This window comes from Sus scrofa, chromosome 5 (genome assembly GCF_000003025.6).
Source record: "Sus scrofa isolate TJ Tabasco breed Duroc chromosome 5, Sscrofa11.1, whole genome shotgun sequence".
Taxonomy (NCBI): domain Eukaryota; kingdom Metazoa; phylum Chordata; class Mammalia; order Artiodactyla; family Suidae; genus Sus; species Sus scrofa.
Genome location: NC_010447.5, coordinates 67372341 through 67394787, shown reverse-complemented (window position 1 = coordinate 67394787; position 22447 = coordinate 67372341). Strand labels below are relative to the sequence as shown.

Here is a 22447-nt window from a genome sequence, read left to right as displayed (position 1 = left end):
GGGAAGAGGGTTGGTGAGCTTCTCGGGGAAGAGAAAGGCAGGACTACCTTTCGCAGAGCTGCAAAGGCAGGGCCAAAGGTGGCTTTGACCTCCACGCGGTCCCGGATCCAGGCGGGCAGCTTTGCCAGGATGGGTGGGCGGGCATAGCGCTGGTCCAGGAGCACGATGCTGGCAAAATCCTTCTGGTGCCTGATGGCCCTGCCTGGGTGGGAACCGGTTGGGGCTCCCAGGTGCACCTGCCCCCCCCCCCCCCCGCTTCAGGACATCTCTACTGTGTCCCTGCCCTCTGCTCGGCCCTCAGGCGGGGAGACGGCAGGCAGAATCCCTTCTTCCTGTCACCTCGCTCTCCGGCCCTCCACCCAAGTATGCACCTGCCAGCCAGGGGCAGCCCAGGCTCACCTATGGACTGGTTGACGGCCTTCATGCACAGGTTCTCCACCAGCGCCTTCCCGGGGGCAGCCTGGCCTGGGGCTCTGGGCTGGGAGGGCAGAGATGACCTGTCACAGCTGTTTCTTGCCTCCTGCCTAGTGTGCTCTGCGACAGTGACACCAGGCTTTGGAGCGAGACCAGGGGCCTCGGGGGTACAACGCCAACAGCTGAGAGAACAGGTGGGGGGCATGGAGATGCATCGCATCCCTCTGGGGCAGCGCGGACGTCACAGCCGTGAGGCACCCTCTCTCCTTGTGCCCCAGGGCGCCGGAGGTACTCACGAGGGTCTGATCCAGGTAAGCCATCTTCTCCTGCAGCTCCGCAGACCTGATGTTGGGGTAGGGCATGCCCACCATGACCACACACCTGGGGTGGAGGTGCGTGTGAGCCCTGGCACCGGGAGTGATTCTCAAGGCCTCACCCTCACGGCAGTGTCCCCTGTTCCCTGCCACCTCGACAGGGTTTTCTAGGCTGAGACATCCTGACTAGACCACAGATTCGAGTCCTGGTAAAGTTGGGGTCTGCCTTGCTTTCCCCCTGGCCCCAAAGGGTCAAACCCAGAGTTGTCCCATCGATGCCCCCATACAGGGATCAGCCCTGGCACAGACTCAGAAGACACGAGACTACAGCTACCTGGAGCAAGGGGAGTGGGGGTCAGAGCCTCAGGAGACGTGAAGCCCCCCCCACTTACCGGCCAAGGCTGTCTGAGAAGTTGATGCCTTCACTCATCTTCCCTCCAACTACGGAGAGCAGCAGGGCCCCTGTCACCATGCCCTCAGCCTGGCCACAGTGCTGCAGAGCCAAAGTGCGGATGCCCATCTGAAGACGTCAGCTGCCCTCCCACCCTCCCCCAGTGCTACCCAAGGCCCAAGGTGCACACTCACCTTGATGCACCTGGAATACTCCTTCAGCACCTGCTCCACCTGATTTGCTCTCTTGGGCTCCTGAAATATCTGAAGGTAGACAGGTGATGTCTCCCAGAAAAGGGGTGCAGAATGCCTGGGTCTTGGATCCGCTCTTGGCTTTAACGTTTTCTAGACTGGGGCCTGGAGAAGCCCACAGGCTGTGAGGAAACCCTCTGGGTGGTTATCAGGGATCAGAGTCGGGTAAGGAGCCAGCAGCCCCCAGCACAAGCGGCCTGACCATCTGGTTCCACGGACACAGGAAACCCCAGGAGGGACTCAGCGCCATCACCCTCACACGTGGGAAGTCCAGCTGAGGGTCACCCACCTTCTTCCTGACAGCCAGGCGGGCCAGCAGGCCGCTCCTGTCCCAGTGGGCATGGACCTGGCGCTGGTATTCGTAGGAAGGGAAGAAACAGACCACCCCGCCTGGGACCACGTTGCACAGGTTACAGAGGATGCGTCCCGTCTCATCCATCTAGGGGGAAGGGCAAGGAGCCTTCAGGGAGCCCTCCTGATACCCCACCCAAAGCCCCGCTCAAACCAAGTACAGACCCCACAGTGACTGCGTCAGGAGAAGGACCACGGCCAGATGGCTCCCCTGGGTACAGTATGCCACCCTCCCTCCCACACACCCAACTGACGCTCCTGGGGACTGGTGGTCTGACTGGCAGGCATGCCACCATGCTGGCACACCAGAGCTGAAACCCACAGCTAGCATACCACCAACTCTGCCCTTTTCCAACCCCCAGCATCCCAGCAGGCAGCTGGGGACCAAGCATCACCAAGGACAAATCCGGCACTGAAAACCCCAGGCACACTGCTGGAGCTGTGCCCCCACACCTGCATCCCTGCCTGGCCGGGGCCAAAAGAATCAAACAGCGAGAGGAGCACAAGGAGTGACGGGCTCGCTTGTGAGCTTCGCCCTAAAGAAACATACTTAGCAGAAGGGGCAAGGGGTACGGTGGCTCAGACCTTCCTTGGTAAACATCTGGATACTATTCATCCTGTGCCAGCTGCGATGGGAGACCCCAGGCCTGTATACCCAGGACTGGCCAGAGGGCCCCCAGCCCCAAGTCTCTCTCCTGCCCCCAAGGCTACGGCAGGCAGGCTGGTACTGACCATCTGTGGCAGCTCCCTCTTCTGGTATGTGAATTCCAGCTGCTGGTTGGCAGGCCCGCTGCAGATGACGAGGGGCAGGATGTTGTCTGGAGGGATCACGTGACCTGGCAAGACCCAGTGAGGCTGACCTGGAGTCTGGACTGTCCCGCCAGGTATTGTGCAGAAAGAGTACCCCCAACCTTGGCTTCCAGACTAGGAACAACTGTGCACAGCACCCACCCTCTGCCCCGTTTCCAGAGAACCAACTGGGCGATGCTCGAGCCTCTCCATACAGACGGAGAAAACACAGCATGAGAACCTGGAGACAGCGAGCTCGCAAGAGAGCTGGCAGAGGATGGAGCGCCCGACCCAAGGCCTCAGGCCCTGGGCCTGGTCACAGTATATGGCTGGACTATGGCAGGAGGCCGCCACCTGACGGCGTGGATCCTCACCACAGGAGAACTCCACCACGCGCTCAGCTTCCACCCCGGCACACGCCAGCAGCTGCTCCCGGAAGTCAGACACCTGCAGACCACAAGGCCAGCTCTGTCACCTCCCCAAGGCCCAGGCATGGGGGCCCCCACAGGGAGGGGGAGATGGAGGTCTGGGCTAGGAGGCAGCAAACACACAAGAGCAGAAAGAGGTGGAAGGAAAGGCTGGTAACAGATTAGCTAAAAGCAGAGAAAATCAACGATGCCCAGCATCAGCGGCCTCACTTAAACCACTTGCGGGAACAGCAAATTCGGCAATTTGGCACAGTGATTCTCAACCCTGGCTGGGCAACAAAATCACCATTTAGAGTTAAAAAAATACACATAGGGAGTTCCCGTTGTGGCTCGGTGGTTAACGAACCCGACTAGCATCCACGGGGACGCCAGTTCAATCCCTGGCCTCACTCAGTGGGTTAAGGATCGGGTGTTGCCCTGAGCTGTGGTATAGGTCGCAGACGCAGCTCAGATCCTGCGTTGCTGTGGCTCTGGCCTAGGCTGGCGACTACAGCTCTGATTCGACCCCTAGCCTGGGAACCTCCATATCCACAGGTGGGGCCCTAAAAAGACAAAAAGGGAAAAACAAAAAAATACATATACATGGTTAGGCCCCAGCAAACTACTGAATAAGAAGCTCTATGCAAAGACATATGCATCGTATTTTTACTCTTAAGAGCACCAGGTTTTTCACCCATCAAACTGGCACAAGTCCCAAAGGCTGACTACTCTGTGGAGAAACAGGCATTCCCACATTGCTGGTGGGATACAGAACAGCACAACTCCTGTGGCTGGGGAATTTGACAATGTTTAATTTAGCAAAATTAGACATATTTACTTTTTAACCCACAATCCCCTATCTAGGTGTCTCCCCTAAAGTAACAGCTTCACAAACCAAGTATCACATGCACGAGGACAGTTCTTGTGAAGTTATTTGTAATGGTCTACATTTCAGAAAGGGACGGACTAAAGAAGCTCCCTCCACCCAAGAGAGAACCATGCAGCCCAAAGACCACCTTGTGAGCTAAGGATCCCCAGAACATGCTGGTAAGGGGTTCCTGTTGTGGCTCAGCAGTAAAGAACCCACATAGTATCCATGAGGATGAGGGTTTAATCCCTGGCCTCGGTCAGTGGGTTAGGGATCTGGCGTTGCTGTGAGCTGCAGTGTAGGTCACAGACGTAGCTTGGATCCGGCGCTGCTGTGGCTGTGGCTGGCAGCTGTAGCTCTGATTCGATCCCTCGCCTGGGAACGTCCATATGCCGCCGGTGCAGCCCTAAAAAGCAAAAAACAAAAAAAAGAACATGCTGATAAATCAACACTGATTATGCTACATAGGTCTTGTATATAGTTTATGGGTGTTGACATATTTTTAAAAATACAATCAAGAAAGGAAAAAGGAAAACTGTAAAGCTGAAAACTGAAACAAAGAAAGCTTAGCTACCTATCAAACTCAGACAGTAACCACAAGTGACTTTATATCCCCAGGGCCCACACATTTTTAGTGGGGTATTTATACTCTGAGGGCAAGAACAAATGCATGTAAATGAATTCAATTAGTTTACTGGTAGAATATTCATATAATTTTGAAACTCTTATGTATATTGTAGGATAGAGCAAATAATATGTTAATTATGTTAACATAATAAGGAACAAAACAGCAGATTAAAAGAGATACCATGTAAGGTCAGATAAAATGACCGGTTTTGATACAGAAATGTCACTGTGGACTCAGGATTTCTAGTTCCTAGGTCTATCCATCAAAATGGCTGAGAACAGTGATAACCCAGGAGCACTCTGAACACCCCCACTCCCAGCTGTTGGTCTCTAAATTCCAGTCCCCATTTGAAGAAACCACGGCCCTTGCTGAAACGCAAGGTTCCAAGTCTAGGGCAAAAAGCGTAAAATTAGCCTGGGACATTTTTGCGCCGAAAGCAGGGGAGCATCCAGGGCTGAGGCCACGTCAGAGGGACCAGAGCAGCACGAGGGGTGCCCACAGGCCAAGTCTGAGATGATCTGAGCAGCAAAAAATGACTATAATTGATCTTCATACACAAGTGAATAAAAACCCACGTCTGCCCACAAGAGAGAAAAATAATACAGCTACAGGGGTGATTCTAACAGGCAGCTCAGGCTGGGAACCTCTGAGAGCTTGAGAAGGCTGAAGAGCTTCTGCCTTTCAGCCAAGTCAGTCCTGTTCTAAGATGCACCCTAAGGAGGTAACCGCCGTGCAGACGTGGTTGTATCCACCACTCTATTTAACACAGAAGAACTGCAAGTGGCCGAGATACCTAATGAAAGAAGAGCAGCCATATCTAACATAATCATGGGATAATATGCAGCCAGAGTTGAGCGGAATAAGTGCATATTTGCTGACAAAGAAAAATATTTAAGATGTTTTGCTAATTTTGTAACAGCAACATGTAGAGAAACAATTTTTGTTTTTAAAATACGTATGTTTGTAAAAATTATGCATACAAAAATTATAATGATATGTACTGAAGTGAATCTTTTGCTGCTGGAATTATGATTTTTTTTTCCTGTTTTTGCTTGTCTCTGCTTTTCACAATGAAAATACCACATTTCCCTAAGTATGTATATTAAATTTCTAAAAGATAGAGGGGGTTGTGTCTGTGGTGGGTACAGGAAGGGAAGAGCACTCCATCCTGGGTCTGAAACTCCAGAACTGCTTTCTCTAGAGAAGCAACTACAGAAACACCAGAGCAGGGCAGTGCCCGTCCACCCCTGGGCCCCAGCCCAGGCCACGAGGCAGTACAGCTGTGCCACCTGCTGGACGCTGCTTGGCCTGCTCAAACCAATCCCCTTCTGGTTGGGGGACCCACGGGATGGGGAAGAGGCCGTGTCCTTACCGGCTGCATGGTGCCCCCCGCGATGACCACTGCCCGGCATTCCTTCACCACCTGGGCAAAGTGCACGGCTGGATTCAGGAGCAAGAATTTGAGGCTGCTCTGACTGAGGCTGCCTGGAAAAAAGAAAAAAGACAGCTGTAGGGAGAAGGGCGGGTACAGGCCCAACAAGACCTGCATCCCTCTGAGGCACAGGTCCAGTTGGGTCCATGCAGGAGACCTAAGAAATGCCACTTTCTCTTAAATTAGACCTATTTCATCCCCAGGGCAACCCTAACTAGAAATCATCTCTCTTTTCTTCCTAAACTGAGGTTTAGGAACAAAATGACTCAAGTCCCACACTCATAGGTGATAGAACCGCAGCTCGATCTTCACCATCGGCCACGAGGCTTCTCCCACCCAAGCTTTTCCACTGGGCTACTAGCCTGAGATAAGCCAGCACCTGGCCCTCTGTGCCCCTCCTCCCCATCACCACCACCAGTGCAGGTCACAGGCAGGCAGTTTCCACCCGTTTCCTCGTCCTAACCCAGCAAGGTGCCCGATGGAGGTACAGTAGCCCGCTCCAGGCCGGCCCCTCCAGGGTTACCTTGGCGGCTCAGAATGACCCTGCCGTCCTGGTTGGCAGTGGTGAGAGCGGCAAGGAAGCCCTCGATGTGCATCAACGGGGAGGCAGGCCGAGGCGCCCCGGCCTCCTCCTCTTCCACAGGGGCTGCAGGAGCTGCACAGGGCAGAGGGAAGAAGAGGGCCTGGGTCCCTGGACAGTGGGGGCTCCACCCTCCTCAGGGGAGACCACGCAGGAGGAGACCTGCCCAGGTTCCCCTTTCCAACTCACCCTCAGTCACCCCAGGCTGCAGACTCTGTAGGAAGTGCTGGAAGCCAGCCAGTCTGGGCTGTTCCCTGGGGGACGCCAGGACCGCTCCATACCGTTCTGTGAAGCCGAGGAGCTGGGATGGACGAGAGCAGCCAGCATGAGAGGGAGCCGGATGGCCGCTGCCCACCCCCGGCCAGCTGGCCTGCAGCAAGCATGGGGTTTCCCACAGGGTGAGACCGAGAAAGGCAGGGGCTGCTGGACCCCTGGGCCTGGCCCAAAGAGAGCGAGGTACCTTTCTGCTGATCATGCTCTTTTCACAGTAGCGCTGAACCTGTAAAACCAAACCCAGCCTTAGGTGCTGTGAAAGCTGACCCATCTGGAAAAAGCCACCTTTCAAATCCCAGAGCACGGTCCACTGCCACCCCCCAGGGGCTGGAAGCCTCCTTCTGAAGGCCCCTCTGCCACTTTGCCCCACTGAGCACATGCACGCACACGCACACACATCCCCCCGCACAGGCTCCCCTTTAAAGGTGCCTGGTTGATGGTCACGCTTTCCTCCAATGTGACAGCAAAGCTGGACCTTGAGGATTAAGAGGTGGTTTTTTAAAATCCTATGAGCAAAGGAGGGCAGGCTGGGGCGCACGCAGGGAGGCACGTGGAGGAGCTTGCCTGTGTGCACGACGTGTGCGGCTTGGAAAGCGACAGGGTGTTTGGAGCCTCTAAAGACCTCTCAACGGAGGCTGCCTTCCATTAAGATTCACCTGACTGGGGAGTTCCCGTCGTGGCTCAGTGGTTAACAAATCCGACTAGGAACCATGAGGTTGCGGGTTCGGTCCCTGCCCTTGCTCAGTGGGTTAACGATCCGGCGTTGCCGTGAGCTGTGGTGTAGGTCGCAGACGTGGCTCGGATCCCGTGTTGCTGTGGCTCTGGCGTAGGCCAGTGGCTACAGCTCTGATTCAACCCCTAGCATGGGAACCTCCATGTGCCGCAGGAGCAGCCCAAAGAAATAGCAAAAAGACACACACACACACAAAAAAAGATTCACCTGACTGGAGTTTGTGAAGGACACACAAGGGAGATTAGGGGGTCAAGGGGCCAGAAGGAGGGCGAGCCAAGAGCTGCTCTCAGCAGCAGCCGTGCGAATGAGGGCGCCCTTAACGCAAGAGCAGTTCCAGAGCCGACAGCCGCATGGATGCGAGACGAGGGCAGAAAGGAATCGAAGGCTACTTGGCCTGCGGCCCGCCTGACGGGTGATGGTGGTGACCAGGCCAGGGGCAGCTGGCGTGAAGGGAAGCCGGGGGATGGAGGAGAGCGGGCCCCGAGTCCGGGTGGCTCCGCCGTGCACCACCAGCTCACTGTGTATGGCAGGGCCTGCTAAGACATCTTCCTGAGGCAGGAAGCTGGCTTCCACCGCTTTCAAATGACACAACACCTCCTGCTTGGAGTCACAGGACCTGCCCGCAGCCTTAGCCACCATCATTGCTCTTAACTGTTAGCAAACCAGAGTCTCTAAGGCTGTCAGTCACTCGGCCCCTCCCGAGGGAGTCGCCCTGGCCATGTCCTTGCCCACCTCAGCCCGCCAGCAAGGCCAGGCTCACAAAGTCATCCCTGCTCTGCCCCGAGCCTGGGAGACTGTGCGGAGGAAAGACGGAGGAAGGCAGAAGGCACCTGCGGGCAACCTGATTACCAACTGCAAAAAGCACCCTTCTCACCAACCCTGCGACCCTTGACCCTAGACTGAAGACTGGCCTCTCCTCTGACATGGTGCTGAGTTTAAGGGCTAAGTGACTGCGTGGGCCTCTAGGCTGCGTGGACACAGAGGGATTTACTTTCTATTCCTTCCGTGGTCTCAGCAGCGTCCTGCCCTCACAGGTGGTGATCAGAACAAGGAACCTGGACGGGCCGGCAGGCAGATGAAAACCTCTACCTTGAACAAGTTGATGTTGTCGATCTGGCTCTGGAAGAGGAAGTCGTTGATGGTCTTCAGCTCCGTCCCTAGGGGCAAAAAGGCCAAGGGCCCGGAGTCTTCGGAGGCCGCGGCCTTCAGTCCCAGAGGGAGGCTCAGAATCGCTCAGACCCACTCTTACCTGCCTGCGAGAGGCTCTGGGTATTGGGGTTTTGCTTAACGTTCCCTACAAAAGAGAACCAAACAGGTCAGATGGGGCCGGGGGAGGGGATACTCTGGTCCCATCTCCTCACCCTGGCTCCGTAGTCATTGAGTTAAGAACATTCCTGTCTGAAGCAATCTTTTGCTATTTACAGGAGAGGCAGGAGGTCCCAGTCTCAAGGTCTTTGTGTTTGCACGCACAGTCCAAGCTGTCATCCTTTTCGCATCTCCTCCTAGGACGTGGGGACAGGGCCACCCCACTCCACGCAGGAGCCAGCAGGTGATGCCCAGGCAGCACAATGACAGCAGAGTGGCAGACACCAAGTGAAGGGCGCCAGCTTGAGACAGAGCCCACGGGAGCCCCGCTGCTTTTCTGCACTTCAGCTGCTCTGAAAACCCTTAGCAGGGCTGCCGCACAGCAATGGGAAGGGCATGGGGCCCAGACTCGGAGGGTCACATGCCTGTGCTGCTTTCCTCCCAGGGGCACCCAAGGCCCAGCACCGTGACATGGAACATCATACACACTTATGTGACAAGAGATTATCGTTGCCACCTAAGGAATAGGGCCTGGCAAAATAAACCAGGCTTCCAAGAAAAAGATTTAAGGTCAGACAAATGAGATTTCCTAAATTAATGACCAAGACAATTCCTGAGACATGGAAAACCCAGGGGTCCTGCCAGGCACCCGCGGCTGCCCCTCACCGCCCAGCACGGCCACGAACTTCTCCAGCAGATACAGGATCTGTTTGATGTACATCAGGTTCTTGGCCTTCAAGCGCTTCCTGCAGAGAGGCCAGCGGGCATCAGTGGGAGCACCCCAACAGCACCCCAACGGCCCAGGCCTTCCTGTCTGCTGCCTTTCCCCCGGTCACCAGCTACACACTCTCCCAGAAGAAAGGCTGGCTATGGCCATGGCCTCCACAGCCACTGCTGCGTCCTGAGACCCTCAGCCTAGGGGGGTGCACGCCCAATGAACCAGGAGGTAAAGACATGCTCACCACTGCACTCGGCCGGGCCAGAAACGCCACCCTGGTGCCTCCTCTCACAGGCTGACCTCGGGGCACAAAGCTGAGCACCCCCCACCCCCCAGGAGGCAGTGCTCACCCATATCGTTCCATGTACTGGAGCAGCTGGGAATGGGCCTGGCAGAGCTGGGAGGAGAGAGCACAGGTGTGATGGCAGGCCAGCCTGGGGCGAATGGCCTGGGGCTGGGCCAGTGCCAGTCCAGATCACATCTGCAAGGTGCCAGCCCAGGCACAGGAGCAGGGTGAAGGGTGGGCTGCTGCAGACAAAGGTGTGAGTTTTAAAGGCCTGAGGCTGGTGGGAGCCAAGAGGAGAAGGCAGGCAGCTCCTGCTGCAGCATCCACGTGGGTCAGAGAAAAAGCAAGGCAAAGACTCTTGCAGGTCAGAAGTGTCCCTGCTGGTTTTCCCTGAGTTGGTAAAGAACGCTGTCTACTAAGACAGGGTTCAAGGCAACCGTCACACCCTGGCCCAGGGCGACCAGCACTGGTCAGTCCAGGAAGTGGGATGTGGTATGTGGTTGAAGGTCGGAAACCAGTAGTCAACTCCCAGGTCACACATTAGCTGTGTGACCCCGGGCTCGGGGCTCCAACCTCTCTTGACCTCTGAGTTCTCCAAGTAAAACAGAACACTGGCCTGACGCAGTCAGCACGCGGTACGGGCACGTGACAGGCAGTAAGTACACCGTGGCTTTCAGAAACCTCAAGCATCCTTCAGGGCAGTGTCAACAACATACAAAGGTGTGAGGAGTTCTGCTTCTCATCCCCTACTGGGTCACAGATCTAGTCGGCCCTGCCCTGGGCGGGACGGGGGATGACACAGGCTGCTGCAGAGCAAGCCCAGTGCCCACTGCTGGGCCAGCCCCAGCCCTGAGTCCCGCAGGGGAGATGGTCCGCCCTCTGCCCACGGCAGCCCTGCCCAGCAAGGCAGGCCAACCCACCTGGGAACCGCTGACTTCCACGCTGTGGATGCCCGTGATGGTGTCCATCAGGTTGTGGGCCTCGTCGACGAGCACCACCTGGCCCTGTAGCCGGATCCCCGCGGCCTGCCGTGTGGCCGCGTGCAGCACCATCTGGTAGGGCAGCACCACCAGCTGGGGGGACGAGAGGTGGCCTGAGCGGCACTGGGACCCCTCCCACAGGGCGCCTGCCCAGCTCTCCCCACCGGCCCGGTGTGAATGGTTTATTTCCTGCGCGGAGCCTGTGTGGGGACACTGTGGAGAGAGCTGCAGCAGCACACCAAGCTGTTCCTAGAACCTTGCCCTAAAAGTTTACCTGGACACTGGGTACGAAACAGATAAAACTAGAGCCGAGCAACAGAACCAAGAAGGAGCAGGGGCCTGGAACCCCTGCTCTGTGCCCCCTCTGAGCCCCTGAGGCACCAAGGCTGATGCACCAGAAAGCAGCCCTGGCTTCTGGTCCTGGAGTCGCCGCTTAACACCACTTCCCAGCTGTGGGACTCCGGCAGTCAGCCTGAGCCTTGGTTTCCTCAAGCCCGTAACTGCCAGGTGAGATGATGACAGAGTTCCTGGCACCTTTTAAAATCTATGTAAATCTTTTCTCGATTATATGACGTTCTCCACGTACTTCCAAAAGCCATTCAACTTAAGGAAGTAGCAAGAAAACATTTAGATCCTACCCACAGATTAGCTCACGCAGCCTGACAGGCCTAGAGAAGGGTGCGCCCAGGTGCTGCAGGCAGGTGCACAGGGTCAGGCAGTGGCCTGAAAGGGCGTCTTGGAAGAGCTTTATATCCTGCAGCTCCCCCATGGCACTCCCGTTTCTGCCCTGGCATCTTCTGGCTGTGGTTTCACCAGGAAAGCACACCCCTACCTGGCTCTTGTGTGCCATCCCCCATAATGCCTACTGTCCCTGCAGCCAGAGCCACCAAGGGACCCAGGGCCTCCTCCAATCCTTGTACTGAGAGTGGGCGATGGGTCCTCAGTGGCGGTGTGGTGGGCAGTCCATTCACGGCTGGTGACAGCCTCCAGAATTAAGAGAGGAGTGAGAATTCCCTCCTAGGCCCCACTCAGAGCCAAGAGCCACGGCCCGACCCCAGGGTCTTCACCTGCGCTGCGGGAATGGCGAACCTGCTCCCGTAATAAGGACAGGCCCGAGCCTCCTTTCCCAGGGCCACCAGCTGCTCAATGTCCTTTGCCCCGACCAGGACCTCGTCCCGGAGGAGCTGCAGTCGCTCGTGGCTGTAGAAGGGGCAGGCAGTCCGCTGTTCCTGCTTCCTCCTCCTGGGCTTCGCCTCCTCAGCGATGCTCTTCTCTGGGTGGGGTGGGTGCAGGCCAGGGGGCAAAGGCAGAAAAGGGCATGACTGCCCAGGGCTGGGAGCATGTCTGTCCTATCCAGACCCGCTTCCATGGACGGGGCCTAGAACCCTTCCCGGAACGGCTTCCTCTGGTCTCATCTTAGCAGCCCTGCATTTTACTCCACCTTCTCTGGAAAAGCCTATTAAACTGCCTCACAGCCAGGGTTTCCGACTAGATCTGGATTAAGAACTACAAAGGCCTTTTTCCGAGCATGAGGCTCTTCAGGAAAGGAGGCCAGGGTCTGCCCAGCCATTGCTCTTATCTTTTCCTGGGTCCCAGGCCACATCCACTCCCTCTCCCCCAGGCTACCCAAGCCACTCAGTGGCCCCAGAGGCCCCTCCCCCAGCTCCCGGCACTGGTGGCTACCGCGTCTGCTCCTCTGCATGTCCACGCAGCGGTCATTGATGAGCTGCACGGAGCCCAGCTTCCTCACGTCGTCATTGACACAAAGGTTCTGCAACACAGCATGACACACAGGGATGGCTAAGTGACACCGGAAAAGCCACCAGGCCTGCCACACAGCCCTGTTTCCCTCCAAGGACCAGCCAGGCACAAGGCCTGGTCCTGCCCTGCTCAGCCAGCCTCAGACCCATGTCTTTCCCCTGCAGGGTGGAAGGCAGCAGGATGGCACGGGGCCCTGTCACCTGCCTGTGCTTACCTGCCGAGAGCCCAGGGAGACAAGCCGCGTGTCTTTGCCGAAGGGGCTTCTCTGCACCTCGTGCACAAACTGGGCCAGCTGGGAGTGTGTCCGGCTGCAGTAGTAAATCTGCCCGCGAGAGCGGGGCTCAAAGAGGTGGTCATGCCCCCAACATTCTCTGCACCGCAAGGAGGGCCAGGGCAACAGGGAGGGCGGCCGGGACAGTGACCTCAGCCAGCACTCAGGTCAAGGACCAGGGCGTCCACACCCACCCTCAGCCACAGGACAGGTGCCCCTCCCCTCGGTCACACCTCAGCCAGGGACTAGACGCCCTGGAAGAAAGGGGGCATCCCCTCCTTGGTGACTCTGAACATGGGAAGGACGTGAGGGTCTGGGGTGTGCCGGGGTCGGGGGGTGTCCCAGAGCTCGGCAGGCAGGCAGGGGTAAAAGAGCAGGTGGCAGAAGCTGGCTGTCTCTGCACCCCACCCCGGCTTAGAAGACGGAGAAAAGGAACACGAGGGGATCCACTTTCAACAGAGGAAACCAAGTCTTAGGTGCAGTGATACCTGCACGGAGTCAGAACCACACCCTCCCCCACAGCGCTCCATGCAGATGCCCATCAAAGGAGGGGATGAGCCCCGAGAGCCAAGGGCAGAGCCCGTCCCCACTCCCCTGCCCCTCAGCAGAGGGGCCTTGGCCCAGAGGCGGCTCCCAGGTGCCCAGCCCATCAGCCGCTGGAGACGCAGCTGGAAGCTCGAGCCTCCTTCCGGGGCCAAAGCCCTGGGTGCAGTCACAGGAGAAGGGCCACGCCTGGCGCCTCACCTTAGTCACGTGCTCCTCCTCCAGGTCATCCTCGTCCTCATCTGCTCTGAGAGGAAAAAACACGCACAGAAAAAAAGTCTTCTCAGATCTTTTTTTTGTTCACCTAGAAATCCAAAAAATTTTGAAAGGGAGAAGCAAGCATTGCCTGGGGCTTTGAGAGAGGTGTCAGGGACAGGGTCAGCCTCCTGGTCTACAAAAGCCTGGATTTACATCACACGCCACGTGGGGACAACGCAGGCAAGACCCTGTAAGGGGCTGGATGTGGGAGGAAGTGAACAGCCCTGTGTGCAGAGCCAGGGGCAGGGTGGGGTTGGGGGGTATCCCCAGAGGCTGGCATCTCCTGAACCCAGGGCATCAGAAGCCACAGAAGCTAAACTGGAGGATTAGCGCCCTGGCCTGGATCCCAAGGAGCAACTTTTTCCTCCAATGGTCATAAACTCCACTCAAGTTCTCTGCCCTGCCTCCGAGGGCCCCAGGGGAACAGAAGAGGAGCCGGTACCCCAAGGTGGGCGAGAGGAGGAACAGGGAGGGCCACAGGACATTTGATGCTCCTTCCCCCAGCAGGGTGCACAGAGCAGTGGGCATCTCAGCCTTGGGCAGGGGTCACAAGTGTTAATCCAGGCCCAGAAACCTAAGCCCAGGACCAGACGGTTTCACCGGGGAATTCTACCAAATATTTAGAGAATGAATGCCAGTCCTTTCCATCTCTTTCAAAAGACTGAGGAGAGAATGCTCCCAAACTCACCTCATGAGACCAGCATTACTCTGAAACCAAAGCAGTAAGAACATAGGAAACGAAAACTACAGTCCAATATCCCTGCTGAACACAGATGCAAAAATTCTCAGCGGAATACCAGCAAACCAAATTCAACAGCACGTTAAAAGGCTATCTCAGGAGTTCCTGTTATGGTACAGGGGAAATGAATCCAACTAGTATCCATGAGGACGCAGGTTCAATACCTGGCCTCACTCAGTGGGCTGGGGATCTGGTGTTGCTATGAGCTGTGGTATAGGTCGCAGATGCAGCTCAGATGGGGTGTAGCTCTGGTGTAGGCCAGCAGCTATAGCTCTGATTTGACCCCTAGCCTGAGGACTTCCACATGCCATGGGGGCAGCCCTAAAAGGCCAAAAAAAGAAAAAAAAAAAAAAAAAAAAAAAAAAAAGAAAGAAAAAGGAAAGGATATTTCATGGGAATTCCTGTTGTGGCTCAGTGGGTTAAGAACCAGACTAGTACCCATGAGGATGCAGGTCCAATCCCTGGCTTCATTTAGTGGGTTAAGAATGTGGTGTTGCCATGAGATGCAGTATAAGTCACAGATGTGGCCCGAATCTGGCACTGCTATGGCTGTGCTGTAGGCCGGCAGCTGCAGCTCAGATTTAACCCCTAGCCTGGGAACTTTCATACATAGCATGCTCAGCCCTAAAAAAAAAAAGACAAAAAAAGAAAGAAAGGGTATTTTATAATCAAGTAGGGTTTATTCTAGATGCAAGGATGTTTCAACATAAGCAAATCAATGAATGTGCTATGTCACATTAACGGAATGAAAGATTTAAAAAATCATATGATTATCTCAATAGATGCTGAAAAAGCATGTGACCAAATTCAGAAGTGCCCCCCCCACCAAAAAAAACCACCCCACAACCAAAACCACAACGAAGGCCGTGTATGACAAACCCACAGCTAACATCACACTCAGTGGTGAAAGGTTGAAAGCTTTTCCTCTAAAATCAGGAACAAGAGTGCTCACTCCTAGCACTCTGACTCAAGAGAGTACTGGAAATCCTAGCCAGAGCAATCAGGCAAGAAAAAGAAACAAAGTCCTCCAAATCAGAAAGGAAGAAGTGAAACTGTCTGTTTGCAGTTGACATGATTTTACATGTAGAAAAGTCTAAAGACTCGACCAAAAACCTGGTAGAATAAACAAATTCAGTAAAGTTGCAGGATGCGAAAATCAACATACAAAAAGTAAGCTATATTTCTAAACACTAACAAACTATCTGAAAAAGACAAAGAAAATCTCATTTACGAATAGCATCAAAAACACTAAAATACTTGGCAATAAATTTAACTAGGAAGGAAAGATCTGTACACTGAAAACAAGATTTTGATAACAGAAACTGAAGAAACAAACAAACAGAAAGCCATCACATGTTAATGAATCAGAAGAATTAATGCTACTACCCAAAGCCATATATAGATTCAACGGAATTCCTGACCAAGACTCCCTCAACATTTTTTACAGAAATAAACAACTCTAAAAATCATATGGAGAGTTCCCATTGTGGCTCAGTGGAAATGAACCCAACTAGCATCGATAAGGACTTGGATTTGATCCCTGGCCTCACTCAGTGGGTTAAGGATCTGGCGTTGCCGTGAGCTATGCTGCAGGCTACAGACTCGGCTCAGATCCCAAGTTGCTGTGGCTGTGGTGTAGGCCAGCAGCTACAGCTCTAATTGGATCCCTAGCCTGGGAAACTCCATATGCCGTGGGTGTGGCCCTAAAACAAACAAACAACAAACAAAAAAGATGTTAAAGGAGTTCCTGTCGTGGCGCAGTGGTTAACGAATCCAACTAGGAACCACGAGGTTTTGGGTTCGATCCCTAGCCTTGCTCAGTGGGTTAAGGATCTGGCATTGCCGTGAGCTGTGGTGTAGGTCGAAGATGCGGCTTGGATCTCTCGTTGCTGTGGCTGTGATGTAGGCTGGTGGCCACAGCTCCAATTAGACCCCTAGCCTGGGAACCCCATATGCCGCGGGAAGCAGCCCAAGAAATGGCAAAAAGACAAAAAAAAAAAAAAAAAAGATGTTAAAAGCTAAGACAGACTGAAAGCAAGGCCTCTTGCACCAGTTAGCCAAGTTGGGAATGCAAAGGAATAGTTCTTTGAGGAAATTAAAAGTGCTAGTCCAGTTAACACATGAATAAGGATGCAAAACAGCTTTATTGCAGATATGGAGAGTCTTAGTGGTCTGGATAGAAGATTAAACCAGCCACAAACATTCCCCTAATCAAAGCCGAATCTAGAGAAAGGTCCTCTCTTCAATTCTATAAAGGCTGAGACAGGTGAAGAAGCTACTAGAGTCTGGAGCCAGCAGAGGTGGGTTCATGAGGTTTAAGGAAAGTGTTTCCACAACATAAAAGTCCAAGATGAAGCAGCAAGTGCTGATGCAGAAGCTGCAGCAAGTTGTCCAGATCTAGCAAGATAATTCACTAAACAACAGATTTTCAGTGTAAATGAAACAGCCTTCTATTGGAAGAAGACGCCATCTAGGACTTTCATATCTACAGAGGAAAAGGCAATGCCTGGTTTCAAAGCATCAAAGGACAAGCTGACTCTTGTTGGAGCTAATGCAGCTGGTGACTAAGTTGAAGCCAGTGCTCATTTACCATCTGAAAATGCTAGAGCCCTTAAGAATGATGCTAAATCGACCCTACCTGTGCCCTATATATGGGACAACAAAGCTTAGATGATAGCACATATGCTTACAACACAGTTTGAGGAGTATTTTAAGCCAACTGTTAAGAAATATTGTTCAGAAAAAAAGATTCCTTTTAAAATATGACTGCTCGTGACAAGGCACCTGGTCACACAAGAGCTCTGATGGAAATGAACAATGAGATGAATGCTGCTTCATGCCTGCTAACATAACATCCATTCCGTAGTCCAAATATCACGGAGTCATCTGAACTATCAATTCTTTTTTTTTTTTTCCTTTATTTATTTATTTATTTTTTTTTTCTTTTGTCTTTTTTGTTGTTGTTGTTGTTGCTATTTCTTGGGCCGCTCCCGCTGCATATGGAGGTTCCCAGGCTAGGGGTCCAATCGGAGCTGTAGCCACCGGCCTACGCCAGAGCCACAGCAACGCAGGATCCGAGCCACCTCTGCAACCTACACCACAGCTCACAGCAACGCCGGATCGTTAACCCACTGAGCAAGGCAGGGACCGAACCCGCAACCTCATGGTTCCTAGCCGGATTCGTTAACCACTGTGCCACAACGGGAACTCCTGAACTATCAATTCTTCTTAAGAAATGCATTTTGTAAGGCGTAAGCTGCCATAGTGATTCCTCCAATGGACCTGGGCAAATTAAACTGAAAATCTTCTTGAAAGGACTCACTACCCTAGATGCCATTAAGAACATTCGTGTGGCCAACAGGCACATGAAAAAATGCTCAACATCACCAATTATCTGAGAAATGCGAATCAAAACTACACCTCACACTTGTCAGAATGGCCATCAAGTCAACAAATAACAAATGCTGAAGAGGGTGTAGAGAAAAGGGTCCCCCTCCTTACACTGTTGGTGGGAATATCAATTGGTACAACCACTACAGAAAACAGGATGGAGGTACCTCAGAAAACTAAATATAGAACTATCATACTACCTAGCAATTCCACTCTTGGGCATATATCCAGACAAAACTTTTCTTGAAAAAGATACATGCACCCCTATGTTCACTGCAGCACTATTCACAATAGCGAAGACATGGAAACAACCCAAATGTCCACTGACAGATGAATGGATTTAGAAGATGTGATATATATATACAAAATGGAATGCTACTCAGCCATGAAAAAGAACAAAATAATGCCATTTGCAGCAACATGGATGGAACCAGAGACTCTCATACTAAGTGAAGTCAGTCAGAAAGAGAAAGAAATACCATGTGATATCACTTACATCTGGAATCTAATATACAGAGCAAATGAACCTTTCCACAGAAAAGAAACTCATGGACTTGTGAGAACAGACTTGTGGTTGCCAAGGAGGAGGAGGAGGGAATGCAATGGACTGGGAATCTGGGGTTAATAGATGAAAGCTATTGCCTTTGGAATGGATAAGCACTGAGATCCTACTATATAGCACTGGGAACTGTATCAGTCACTTATGATAGAACATGATAGAGGATAATTTGAGGGAAAAATGTACATATATATACATATATATATGAGACTGGGTCACTTTGCTGTATAGTAGAAATTGACAGAACACTGTAAACCAACTATAATGGAAAAAATAAAAATCATTAACAAAAAAATAAAAAAAGGAGTTCCCGTCGTGGCGCAGTGGTTAACTAGGAACCATGAGGTTGTGGGTTCAGGCCCTGGCCTTGCTCAGTGGGTTAAGGATCCAGCGTTGCCCTGAGCTGTCGTGTAGGTTGCAGACGTGGCTCGGATCCCCCGTTGCTGTGGCTCTGGCGTAGGCCGGTGGCTACAGCTCCGATTCGACCCCAAGCCTGGGAACCTCCATATGCCGCAGGAGCACCCAAGAAACGGCAAAAAGACAAAAAAAATAAATAAAATTAAAAAAGAACATTTTTAACAAGAGTTTGAAAGAAACTGATTCCAGCACTCATGGATGACTTTGAGGGCTTCAAGATGTCACTGGAGGAAGTAACTGCAGATGTGGTGGAAACAGCAAGAGAACCAGAATTAGAAGGGGAGCCTGAAGATAGGACAGGACTGCTGCATTCTCATGATAAAACCTGAACAGATGGGAGTTGCTTCTTAGGGATGAGCAAAGTAAATGGATCCTTGAGACAGGATCTCGCCCTGGTCAACATGCTGTGAAAATTATTAAAATGACAACAAAGGAATTAGGGAGTTGCATAAACTTAGTTGACAAAGCAACAGCAGCGTTTGAGGGGATTGACTCCAATTTTGTTTTGTTTTTTTGGTTTGTCTGTTTTGTCTTTTTGCCTTTTCTAGGGCCGCTCCCGCAGCATATGGAGTTTCCCAGGCTAGGTGTCTAATCAGAGCTGTAGCTGCCAGCCTACACCACAGCCATAGCCACAGCCACGCCAGATCCTTAACCCACTGAGCAAGGCCAAGGATCAAACCCGCAACCTCATGGTTCCTAGTTGGATTCATTAACCACTGAGCCACTGACGCGAACTCCAGATTGACTTCAATTTTGAAGTAAGTTCTACTCTGGGTAAAATGTTATCAAGAGAAACTGTAAAAGGAAGAATCAATTGACAGGCAACACTTCATTGTCGTCTTATTTTAAAAACTTGCCAGGAGTTCCCTTCGTGGCTCAGTGGAAACAAATTTGACTAGCATCCATGAGGACACAGGTTTGATTCCTGGTCTCACTCAGTGGGTTAAGGATCCAGTGTGCTGTGAGCTGTGGTGTAGGTCGCAGACACAGCTGTGGCTGTGGTGCAGGCCAGGAGCTGCAGCTTCGATTCGACCCCTCGCCTGGGAACTTCCATATGCTGTGGATTCAGCCCAAAAAAGAAAAAAAGGAAGAAGAAAAGCAAGAAATTGCCATGACCACCCAAGCCTTCAGCAACCACCACCCTGATCGGTCTGCAGTCACCCACATCAAGGCCAGGTGAGCAAGGCCCACTCAAAGGGCATTTGTGAAATTAAAGCATGAATGGAAAGGGAGGCTCTCAAGGGCAGCAAGGTCTAGGAACAGCCCAGTTATTATCTTCAGCATTTCTACTTCACTCAGGAGCTTACAATTGACAAACTGGAACCCTATGAACCTGGACCAACAGAAGCCTTAGGTGAGAAGAAAAACTCGGGCTGACGCTGGCTCTATGGCTTACATCACAAGCCTTACATGGCTGAGTTTGGCATTAAGAGCCTGAGACTCAGAGGTGGACCACTGGGTTCAAATCCTGGCTGGTGGCCTCGGCCCGGGCACAGCTGGGCCATGGCGTTCTGGGTGCAGAGTGGAGATGCAAATACCACCGAGGGTCTGGAAGTAACCCCTGCCTGTGCTGAGACAGGGCCAGCCGCCATCGTTGCCTGTGCCCTGAGGAGCAGCCTGGCTGGGGGAAAAGGGCAGGTGGCTGGCATTCTCCCTGTCAGTGCCCTGTGAAGACAGAACCCCGTGCAGGGCGGTGGGCGGAGGAGCAGCGCTCTTACCCACTAGCCTTTCTTTTCTCCTCGTCACTCTCGTACTCGGCGAGGACCAGCTCCTCCTCCTCTGAGGCCAGCTGCTCAGGCTCTGAGCCCGCCGCCAGCATCTCCCTGCTGAGGTCGAGGAGACGCTCGGTTTCCTCATCTTCCTGTCTCTGTGCAGGATTATGACCGGTGGGAGAAGAGAAAGAAACCTCAGTACCAGTGCCCCCATGCCTTTGATGGGGGCAGCCTCTGAAGCCATCGCCAAGGACCTCACACACGCCATCAACACAGGTCCTACCACCACCTGGTCTCAACAGCCCCGGATAAGCATCTCAGCTCAAGCTGCCCAGCTTCCAGGTGATGAGAGCTTAGCCAGAGGGGGACAGGAAGGAGGCGGAGGTCCCGGCCACTCACCCTGATGTCAAGAGGGCCCCCTCGGCGTGACACTGGTGGGACAACACTCACCATACGCTTGGCTGCATACTTGAGCTGTGCATTGTGGCGGATCTGCTGTAGGCGCTCTTCTCGCTTCCTCCTCCTGACCTGCTCCTCCTAAAAAGTGAGGGGTCCATAAGCAAACTCCCACAGGAAGCCCCAGGCCAGGCCTTTCTCAAGAGCCTGGGGTGTCTCAGCCCAGGGTCCCTTCAGGCCCCAGCAGCATCTTTTATTTTTTTTATTTTTATTTTTTGTCTTTTTGCCTTTTCTAGGGCCGCTTCCCCCAGCATATGGAAGTTCCCAGGCCAGGGGTCGAATCGGAGCTGTAGAAGTCAGCCTACGCCACAGCCAGAGCAACTCCGGATCCAAGCCTTGTCTGTGACCTACACCACAGCTCACGGCAACGCCGGATCCTTAACCCACTGAACAAGGCCAGGGATCAAACCCTCATCCTCATGGTTCCTAGCTGGATTTGTTAACCATTGAGCCATGACGGGAACTCCCCCAGCAGCCTCCTGTCCACAGACCTGGAGCCCTAGGCCCAGCCTTGCTATGCACTGCAGGGCATGCATTGCCTCTCTTAGCCTCAGGCTCTCAAATGCAGCCCTTAACCCAGCTGGTAGCCTCTGAAGCATGCTGCCTTGAGCTACAGCACAGTTCCTTCCCAGGTGGGGGGTGGATGGGAACACCAACCTGGAGAAGGCTGTTGACATCAGCTTAAAGACAGAAGAGCACCATCGACCCAGGAGGCTGATGGCAGAGCTGAGAGGCATGGCCATGGCAAGAAAGGTACCATCCAGCCTCAGAATCCCCCCCAAGCAATCAGGAAGCCCCACCTTGGGGGATTTCCATTGTGGCTCAATGGTAACAAATCCGACTAGGACTGATGAGGACATGAGTTGGATCCTTGACCTCACTCAGTGGGTCAAGGATCTGGCGTTACCGTGAGCTGTGGTGTAGGTGGAAGACAGGCTCGGATCCCAGATTACTGTGGTGTAGGCCAACAGCTGCATCTCGGATTTGACCCTAGCCTGGCAACTTCTGTATGTCACAGGTGCAACCATAAAAAGGTACCAAAAAAAAAAAGAAGCCCCACCTGGATGTCCCCCTCCCATAGCCTGCTCTCACCTTCAGGCGGTCCACCAGGTCCCTCTCTTCTTTCTTCTGCACAAACTGAGTGACCCAGTCGGGCTCTGCAGGGTCTTTTGGGGGGCCTAAGGTCCCCTGGGAGGCCAGGGGAAGCAGGAGCGGGTCCTTCCCATTGCTCAAGGGGGCAGCTGTGGCTTCAGCCTCAAGGAGACGCGCCTCCTCCTGACGCTTCTTTTGTTCAAAGTCGCGGAGCCAGGAGAGGGCCCCACAAATAAGACTCAGGGACTTTCCCTGCAGAAAGGAAAACACGCTCAGAGAACGAGAAACAATGCTTCCCAAATGACCTTTCCCATCTTAATAAAGCCTGCAAGGGAGATCTGACTTCAAATACCAGAGGGTGCTCTCGGACCAGCCTCGGAAAGGAAGGAAGGGAACCGGCAAGAGAACAGCTGGGAAAAATGGGGAAAGGGAGAAATGAAGATGAAATTCCTTAATTATATGGCTCACTCTTCCCCAAAGAATGGAAGCGGCTTATCAAGTTGCATGTAAGTGCTACAAGCTGGCATAA

At 53.3% G+C, this 22447-nt stretch overlaps 1 protein-coding gene across 24 annotated transcripts in view; it reads right to left on the bottom strand.

Moving 5' to 3' along the window:
* Nucleotides 1–22447, bottom strand: part of DDX11 (DEAD/H-box helicase 11) — a 36341-nt gene that overhangs the window by 952 nt on the left and 12942 nt on the right. For 13 of the 24 annotated variants that reach the window (XM_021092473.1, XM_021092466.1, XM_021092468.1 and 10 more), the window contains 24 exons: nucleotides 21919–22170; nucleotides 20821–20907; nucleotides 20377–20525; nucleotides 13497–13542; nucleotides 12696–12803; nucleotides 12404–12491; nucleotides 11788–11993; nucleotides 10661–10813; nucleotides 9805–9851; nucleotides 9403–9482; nucleotides 8681–8725; nucleotides 8521–8588; nucleotides 6886–6924; nucleotides 6615–6726; nucleotides 6369–6500; nucleotides 5786–5898; nucleotides 2885–2957; nucleotides 2454–2557; nucleotides 1660–1809; nucleotides 1314–1382; nucleotides 1121–1221; nucleotides 711–795; nucleotides 400–478; nucleotides 48–202 (listed from right to left, as the gene is read on the bottom strand). In XM_021092473.1, coding sequence (XP_020948132.1) covers nucleotides 48–202; nucleotides 400–478; nucleotides 711–795; nucleotides 1121–1221; nucleotides 1314–1382; nucleotides 1660–1809; nucleotides 2454–2557; nucleotides 2885–2957; nucleotides 5786–5898; nucleotides 6369–6500; nucleotides 6615–6726; nucleotides 6886–6924; nucleotides 8521–8588; nucleotides 8681–8725; nucleotides 9403–9482; nucleotides 9805–9851; nucleotides 10661–10813; nucleotides 11788–11993; nucleotides 12404–12491; nucleotides 12696–12803; nucleotides 13497–13542; nucleotides 20377–20525; nucleotides 20821–20907; nucleotides 21919–22170 — 2541 coding nt within the window. Of the gene's footprint in view, nucleotides 1–47; nucleotides 203–399; nucleotides 597–710; nucleotides 796–1120; nucleotides 1222–1313; nucleotides 1493–1659; nucleotides 1810–2453; nucleotides 2958–5785; nucleotides 5899–6368; nucleotides 6501–6614; nucleotides 6727–6885; nucleotides 6925–8520; nucleotides 9852–10660; nucleotides 10814–11787; nucleotides 11994–12403; nucleotides 12492–12695; nucleotides 12853–13496; nucleotides 13543–20376; nucleotides 20526–20820; nucleotides 20908–21918; nucleotides 22171–22447 lie in introns of those variants that run through there. The other 11 variants (XM_021092475.1, XM_021092476.1, XR_002344138.1 and 8 more) reach the window with 10 other exon arrangements.